Source organism: Salmo salar, chromosome ssa07 (assembly GCF_905237065.1).
Source record: "Salmo salar chromosome ssa07, Ssal_v3.1, whole genome shotgun sequence".
Classification (NCBI taxonomy): Eukaryota; Metazoa; Chordata; class Actinopteri; order Salmoniformes; family Salmonidae; genus Salmo; species Salmo salar.
In genome coordinates, this window is record NC_059448.1 from 32,941,294 (window position 1) to 32,950,516 (window position 9,223).

Here is a 9,223-nt window from a genome sequence, read left to right on the forward strand (position 1 = left end):
CTGTTTCAGAGCCTGAACCCATAGAGATATAGGTCACACGCCTCCCCGCTACTGAACGACATAGACGGAAACAGCTGGTGCTCTGTCCCTATTGTGGTCAAGGATGGCACCAGCTTCAGCAGTGTCCGGTATGTCCCATCTCTGGTTTCACGAGAGCAGAGGGACTGTCACGTGATCTTCTACCTCCTGGGGTAGGTGTCAGTATCCCATCTTCATAATTTTCTGCCAAACCCTTTTTAGTATTGATCACACTAGCTGGCTGTCCCTCATGTACTGTTTCTACAGCGCTACTGGATTCTGGTGCTGAGGGGAACTTGACCAGACCCTTTCCTCCTCTTTGAACATCACCTCATACACTCTCTCCTCTCCGTTTTTGGTTCAAGCCCTGGATAATCGACCACTAGGATCTGGAACCATTACAGACATCACCACACCACTAACCCTCACCGTGGAGTCCACTAATCAGTAAAACATTCCTTTCTTCATAATTAGTACTCCAGCTCACAAGATTATCCTCGGCACCTGATGGCTCCAACGCCATAACCCCACCATCTCATGGTCGAGGATGAAAATCACGGACTGGGCACCCGATTGCCGAAGGACCTGCCTTGCCTCTCGAGTCGTAGCCCATGTGGTCTGGGACGTAGATGCGGACATTCGCAAGCCTCTGGAGAGGGAGCCCACACCCACTACCTGTCCTTCTGAGCACATCTACATTCCCACGGGGATAAGGGATAAGATGTTGGGCGCACACATACCTCACCACTGGACACTCAGGTATCACTCGCACTATTCACTCCATCTCTGAGAAATACTCAAGCCGATACCACGACGGCCCTCAAAGAACATCACTGGACTTTAAGCAAGCTGGAAACCACATATCCTGAGGCCACATTTATTGTAGCTGGGGATTTTAAATTAACCTCTATGGGCTAGGTGGGACGCTAGCGTGCCACCCGTGGTGCACTCCATCAACAGCAGGTGCATTTCAAGAGCGGCAAATTTGAATCCAAATAAATGTCAAAATTCACATTTTTCAAACATACAACTATTTTACACCCTTTGAAAGATAAACATCTCCTTAATCTAACCACGTTTTACGATTTCAAAAAGGTTTTACGGCGAAAGCATAAATTTAGAGTATGTTAGGACAGTACATTTACAAGAGTTGTGTGTAATGTTTTGTCAATTCAAAGACCGGGTCACCAAAACCATAAAACCAGCTAAAATGATGCACTAACCTTTTACAATCTCCATCAGATGACACTCCTAGGACATTATGTTAGACAATGCATGCATTTTTAGTTCTATCAAGTTCATATTTATATCCAAAAACAGCGTTTTACTATGGCATTGATGTTGAGGAAATCGTTTCCCTCCAATAACCGGCAGTCAAGTCAGCGTCACAAATTAAATAATTAAAATTAGAAAACATTGGTAAAATATTATATTGTCATTTAAAGAATTATAGATTTACATCTCTTGAACGCAATCAACTTGCCAGATTTAAAAATAACCTTACTGGGAAATCACACTTTGCAATAATCTGAGCACTGCGCCCAGAAAAATACGCGTTGCGATACAGACTAGACGTCATGTTGGGGAGATCTAAAATCGAAAATACTATGTAAATAATCCATTACCTTTGATTCTCTTCATCAGATGTCACTTCCAGGTATCACAGGTCCATAACGAATGTAGTTTTGTTCAAAAAAGCTCATCATTTATGTCCAAAAATCTCCGTCTTGTTAGCACATGATCTAAGCCAGCCGGACTTCTCGTCATGAACGAGGGGAAAAAATATATTTACGTTCGTTCAAACATGTCAAACATTGTATAGCATAAATCATTAGGGCCTTTTTAACCAGAACATGAATAATATTCAAGGTGGACGAATGCATACTCTTTTATAACGTATTGGAAGGAGGGTACCCAACATGAACTCGCGCGCCAGGTGTCTAATGGGACATCATCGTTCCATGGCTCTTGTTCGGTCAGATCTCCCTCCAGAAGACTCAAAACACTTTGTAAAGGCTGGTGACATCTAGTGGAAGCAATAGGAAGTGCCAAAATATTCCTCAGCCCCTGTGTTTTTCAATGGGATAGGTTTAAAGGTAATACAACACATCAGGTATCCACTTCCTGTCAGAAAATGTCTCAGGGTTTTGCCTGCCAAATGAGTTCTGTTATACTCACAGACACCATTCAAACAGTTTTAGAAACTTTAGAGTGTTTTCTATCCATATATAATAAGTATATGCATATTGTAGTTACTGGGTAGGATTAGTAACCAGATTAAATCGGGTAAAAAAAAATTATCCAGACGTGCAAATGCTGCCCCCTAGCCCTAACAGGTTAACAAAGCAAATTTGACTGTAGTACTCGTGTTGCTAAAACCCTCGACTACTGCTACTCCAACTTCCGGGATGCTTGCAAGGCCCTCCCCAGCCCTCCCTTCGGCAAATCTGATCATGACTGCATTTTGCTCCTCCCTCCCTATTGACAGAAACTCAAACAGGAAGTACCCGTACTAAGGACTATTCAACGCTGGTCTGACCAATCAGAATACATGCTTCAAGATTGTTTTGATCACGCGGACTGCGATATGTTCTGGGTAGCCTCCAAGAATAACATTGACAAATACACTGATATGGTGACTGAGTTTATCAAGAAAACCTACCCTAACCAGAAACTGTGGATAGTTGGCAGCATTCGCAAAAAAACTAAAAGTGTGAACCATCGCATTTAACCATTTTAGGTGACTGGGAATATGGCCGAATCGCAAACAGTGTAGTTATTCCCACCATAAGGCAAAATGGAGTCGCAATTCAACGGCTCAGACACGAGACGTATGTGGCAGGGTCTACAGACAATCACGAACTACAAAGGGAAAACCAGCCACGTCGCGGACACCGACATCTTGCTTCCGGATAAGCTAAACACCTTCTTCGCCCCCTTTGAGGACAACACAGTGCCACGACATGGCCTGCTACCAAAGACAGTGGGCTCTCCTTCTCCATGGCCGATGTGAGTAACACATTTAAGCGTGTTAACCCTCGCAAGGCTGCCGGCCCAGATGGCATCTTAAGCCGCGTCTTCAGAGCATGCTCAGACCAGCTGGCTGGAGTGTTTATGGACATATTCAATCTCTCCCTATCCCAGTCTCTCCCTATCCCCACATGCTTCAAGATGCCCACCATTGTTCCTGTACCCAAGAAAGCAAATGTGACTGAACTAAATGAACATCTGTTACCATGAAGTGCTTTGAGAGACTAGTCAAGGATTATATCACCTCTACCTTACCTGACATCCTAGACCCACAATTTGCTTTCTGCCCCAATAGATCCACAGACGATGCAATCTAGTGCAATTTAGTGCTCACTGCACACTGCCCTATCCCATCTGGACAAGACAATTATACCTATGTAAGAATGCTGTTCATTGACTATAGCTCAGCATTCAACACCATAGTACCCTCCAAGCTCATCATTAAGCTCGAGGCCCTGGGTCTGAACCCCACCCTATGCAACTGGGTCCTGGACTTCCTGACGGGCCGCCCCCAGGTGATGAAGGTAGGAAACAACACCTCCACTTGCTGATCCTCAACACTGGGGCCCCACAAGGACACCCTTTCTGTTCTCCCTGTTCACCCATAACTGCGTGGCCACTCACGCCTCCAACTCAATCATCAAGTTTTCAGACGACACAACAGTAGTATGCCTAATTACCAACAATGACGAGGCAGCCTACAGGGAGGAGGTGAGGGCCCTGGGAGTGTGGTGCCAGGAAAAAAACCTCTCACCCAATGTCAACAAAACAAAGGAGCTGATCGTGGACTTCAGGAAACAGCAGAAGGAGCACCCCCCCTATCCACATCAACAGGACCACAGTGAAGAAGGTAGAAAGCTTCAAGTTCTTCAGCGTACACATCACTGACAAACTGAAATGGTCCACCCATAAAGACAGTGTGGTGAAGAAGGCACAACAGTGTCTCTTTTGGCTTGGCACCTAAAACCCTCACAAACTTTTACAGATGCACAATTGAGAGCATCCTGTCGGGCTGTATCACCGCCTGGTATGGCAACTGCACCGCCCGCAACCACAAGGCTCTCCAGAGGGTGGTGTGATCTGCCCGACGTATCACCGGGGTGCAAACTGCCTGCCCTCCTGGACACCTACAGCACCCGATGTCACAGGAAGGCCAAAAAGATCATCAAGGACAACAACCACCTGAGCCACTGCCTGTTCACATCGCTATCATCCAGAAGGCGAGGTCAGTACAGGTGTATCAAAGCTGGGACCGAGAGACTGAAAAACAGCTTCTATCTCAAGGCCATCAGACTGATAAATAGCCATCACTAGCACATTAGAGGCTGCTGCCCTATAGACTTCAAATCACTGGCCACTTTTAATAATGTTGAAATATTTTGCATATTTTGCATTACTCATCTCATACATACATACATACATACATACATACATACATACATACATATATATATATATATATATATCCTATGTGCAAGGAGGAGCAGGAAGAGCACTGCCAGAGCCCTGCAAAATCACCTCCAGCAGGCCACAAATGTGCATGTGTCTGCTCAAACGGTCAGAAACAGACTCCATGAGGGTGGTATGAGGGCCCGACGTCCACAGGTGGGGGTTGTGCTTACAGCCCAACACCGTGCAGGACGTTTGGCATTTGCCAGAGAACACCAAGATTGGCAAATTCACCACTGGCACCCTGTGCTCTTCACAGATGAAAGCAGGTTCACACTGAGCACATGTGACAGACGTGACAGAGTCTGGAGACGCCGTGGAGAACGTTCTGCTGCCTGCAACATCTTCCAGCATGACCGGTTTGGCGTTGGGTCAGTCATGGTGTGGGGTGGCATTTCTTTGGGGGGCCGCACAGCCCTCCATGTGCTCGCCAGAGGTAGCCTGACTGCCATTAGGTACCGAGATGAGATCCTCAGACCCCTTGTGAGACCATATGCTGGTGCGGTTGGCCCTGGGTTCCTCCTAATGCAAGACAATGCTAGACCGCATGTGGCTGTAGTGTGTCAGCAGTTCTTGCAAGAGGAAGGCATTGGTGCTATGGACTGGCCCGCCTGTTCCCCAGACCTGAATCCAATTGAGCACATCTGGGACATCATGTCTCGCTCCATCCACCAACGCCACGTTGCACCACAGGAGACCATCCGCCACCTCATCAGGAGCATGCCCAGGCATTGTAGGGAGGTCATATAGGCACGTGGAGGCCACACACACTACTGAGCTTCATTTTGACTTGTTTTAAGGACCTTACATCAAAGTTGGATCAGCCTGTAGTGTGGTTTTCCACTTTAATTTTGAGCGTGACTCCAAATCCAGACATCCATGGGTTGATAAATTGGATTTCCATTGATTATTTTTGTGTGATTTTGTTGTCAGCACATTCAACTATGTAAAGAAAAAAGTAGTTAATAAGATTATTTCTTTCATTCAGATCTAGGATGTGTTGTTGAAGTGTTCCCTTTATTTTTTGGAGCAGTATATATACTGTATTCTATCCTATTCTACTGTATCTTAGTCTATGCCGCTCTGATATTGCTCGTCCAAATATTTTCCTTTATTCCTTTATTTTAGATTTGTGTGTATTGTTGTGAAATTGTTAGATTATACTGCACTGTTAGAGCTACAAACACAAGCATTTTGCTACACCTGCAATAACATCTGCTAAACACGTGTATGTGACAAATAACTTTTGATTTGATTTTAACTTTGTGGCAACAGTTTTGGAATTGCCCTTTCCTGTTTCAGCATGACAATGCCCACGTGCACAATGCAATCGCCCAACATCAGTGCCCGACCTCACTAATGTTCTTGTGGCTGAATGGAAGCAAGTCACTACAGCAATGTTCCAACATCTAGTGAAAAGCCTTCCCAGAAGAGTGGAGGCTGTTATAGCAGCAAATGGTGGACCAACTCCATATTAATGCCCATGATTTTGGGATGAGATGACAAGCAGGTGTCCACATACTTTTGGCCATGTAGTGTATAATGTATGTATAATGTGTGTATAATGTGTGTGTGTGTGTCAGTCGTATGAGGACCTGGTGCAACGTCTGGAGCCGGTGATCATGGAACTAGAGAGACAGGAGAATGTTTTGGTGGTGTGCCATCAGGCTGTCATGCGCTGTCTGCTAGCTTACTTCCTTGATAAGAGTGCAGGTAAGACGGTCTAACCACAATCCCACAGCCTCAGACACTACACTACTATCATACAGCTTGGGAACCTTTGGAACTCTGTCAGTGTTGAAATGATCCATCTGTCAGTCAGAGGAAATGTTTGAGTTCTGTATCCCCATCTCTCTCTCTCCTCTTTCTCCACTCCCCTCTTAACTTTCTCCACTCTTCTCCCATCTCGCTCTCCCTCCAGCGGAGTTGCCATATCTGAAGTGTCCTCTCCACACAGTGCTGAAACTCACCCCAGTTGCTTACGGTCAGTCTCTTTCTCTCTCTTTCTCTCCCTATGAATATTTAAGTAGAAATATTTAACAATGATAATGTTAATTGATATGCTAAATCTGCTGTAGCCCTGGGGTCTGTATTCTTTTTCTCAGGTTGTAAGGTTGAGTCCATCTTCCTCAACATTGAAGCAGTCAACACACACAGAGACAAACCAGTGGTGAGCCAACACACGCGCACACTACATATAAAGTTCCCATTTCCAAATCAAACCCTCCTACCACCTCATATGTACTAAAAGCGTCAAGCAGCAACCTACTCCTGGCTTAACAGCCTTGAACTGTCAGAATATCTCATTTGTGGATCACTCTTAAGCCCCTCTGGTTGTCAGGAGAGCCAATGCAGTGACGTCCCCACTCCAAGCCCCACATTGAACAAAATCCTGCAGGACCTCACCAAACTTAGTTTGCAGGTACACACACATACACACACAAACACACACACATCGTCACACCTTCTCTTGCTCTCCGTCTGTCTTCAGAATGTTGACGTGGACAGAGAACCAGAGGAGGCACTACTGACTGTCCCAGACCACATATAGAGGAGGAGAGGGAGGAGAGGAGAGGATGAGAGAGGGTCGACTGATGGTCCCAGACGACATCTGGAGGAGGAGAGGAGAGCTACGATATTGCGACACAATACGGGGAGAACCAATGAAGAGACACCGTTGCTGTAGAGACTGAAGGGAAGCAATAAGAGAGACTGCTGGGAAATGGAGTTCAAAGGACCAGACTACATGAACCCTACATCTATAATCCTCTGTAAACAATGTAACATCTCTCTCAGTGGAACCCTGTTAGTGACAGTAGAATGACGTGAATTCAATAATTTGTCTGTCTGTGTGTTAGGATCATGTAGTCTGTCTGTGTGTTAGGATAATGTGTCTGTGTATTAGGATCATGTGTCTGCCTATATGTTAGGATCATGTTGTCCAGGATTTCACAAACTCGGTCCTCAGGACCCCAAGGGGTGCAAATTTGGGTTTTTGCCCTAAACAGCTGATTCAAATAATCAACTAATCATCAAGCTTTGATCATTTGAATCAGTGTTAGGGCAAAAAATAAAATGTGCACCCCTTGGGGTCCTGAGGACCAAGTTTGGGAAATGCTGATGTAGTCTATCAGGATCATCTAGTCTGTCTATGTGTTAGGATCATGTAGTCTGTCTGTGTGTTAGGATCATCTAGTATAACCATCATCATCATACACTGGTGTAATTCTGCGCTCTGGACTGGTCCATATTTCCATGCGTGTCCGTGTGTCCGTGTGTGTTGTTTGCAAGTGGTGTGTCATGTAAAATGTGTGACTGATTGTGGCTGGGATTCATTCTGAGGTGCGTTGTAGAGCGCTTGACATTTAAAAGGTAATTTCTGATTACCTTTAATTTAGAAATCTGCAGTGTTTACCATCAATGTGATTTCCGCGGGATGTGCAAAATTGCCTTTAAAAGGGTGCATTGTGGACAGCGCTCCCCTTACGGAAAAAACACATGAACTCACATCAAATCAAATTTATTGGTCACATACACATATTTAGCAGATTTTATTGTGGGTGTAGCGAAGTGCTTGTGTTGTCAGCTCAAACAGTGCAGTAATATCAAACAATTCACAAGAACACAGACAAATCTAAAAGAATGGAATTGAGAAATATATAAATATTAGGAAGAGCAATGTTGGAGTCCGGAGTGTGTGTGTACTGTATATACAGTACCAGTCAAAAGTTTGGACATACCTACTCATTCAAGAGTTTCTTTATTTTTACTATTTTCTACATTGTAGAATAACAGTGGAGACATCAAAACTATGAAATGACACATATAGTAACCAAAAAAGTGTTAAACTGTCACGTCCTGGCCAGTATAAGGGTTAATTGTTATTGTAGTTTGGTCAGGACGTGGCAGAGGGTATTTGTTTTATGTGGTTCAGGGTGGTGTGTTAGTTAGGAGGGCGTTTGATTTATTATTTCCGGGTTTTGAGTTATGGTCTATGTTTATGTATTTCTATGTGTAGTCGAGTGAGCGTGTTTCTATGTTGAGTTAATTGGGGTGGACTTCCAATTGAAGGCAGCTGTTTGGTGTTGCCTTTGATTGGAAGTCCTATATTAGTTGGGTGTGTTTGTCTTGTATTTGTGGGAGATTGTTCTTGGATTGCTGTGTTGCCGTCAAGACTGTTATTTCGTCGTTCATTGCTTTGTTATTTTTGTATACGTGTTTGTTTGTTTTTTTTCCCTTCTTTTCCCGTAAATAAAGAAGATGAGTATACACATACCTGCTGCGTTTTGGTCCTCCATAACCGACGAAAACCGTGACAGAATCTCCCACCAACTAAGGACCAAGCAGCAGAAGAAAAGAGATTTTGAGTTGGACTGGCGGGAGAAATGGACCTGGGAGGAAGTTCTGGACGGGGCTGGACCTTGGCACCAGGCTGTGGAGTACCGTCGCCCACGGGAGGAAATTGAGGCAGCCAAGGCAGAGAGGTGGAGGTACGAGGCCTTGGAAGCGCTGAGGGAGAAGCACGAGAGGCACCCCCAATAATTTTTTGGGGGGGGCACACGGGCAGTTTGGCAAGGCCTAGGAAGAGCTGGAAGCCAGCTACCCGTGGTTATATGGAGGAGCGTATGAGGTGGAGAGCGCCATAGTGCGCTTCTCAGCGAAACATCTCACCCATACGCACGCACAGTCCGGTGCGCGTTATTCCAGCCCCTCGCAGGTGCCGTGC

General features: G+C 45.1%; 1 protein-coding gene across 2 annotated transcripts in view; it reads left to right on the plus strand.

Annotated features, from left to right (window-relative positions):
- The window catches only part of LOC106609077 (6-phosphofructo-2-kinase/fructose-2,6-bisphosphatase), a 50,475-nt gene extending 41,703 nt beyond the window's left edge, over nt 1-8,772 (plus strand). Inside the window, exons 11-14 of one of the 2 annotated variants that reach the window (XM_045721877.1) lie at nt 6,081-6,210; nt 6,419-6,481; nt 6,576-6,667; nt 6,989-8,772. In XM_045721877.1, the coding sequence (XP_045577833.1) occupies nt 6,081-6,210; nt 6,419-6,481; nt 6,576-6,667; nt 6,989-7,048 (345 nt within the window). In that variant the 3' untranslated portion in view covers nt 7,049-8,772. The remainder of the gene's footprint in view (nt 1-6,080; nt 6,211-6,418; nt 6,482-6,575; nt 6,668-6,988) is intronic. The other variant, XM_014207468.2, reaches the window with a different exon arrangement.
- The last annotated feature ends 451 nt before the right edge of the window (nt 8,773-9,223 follow it).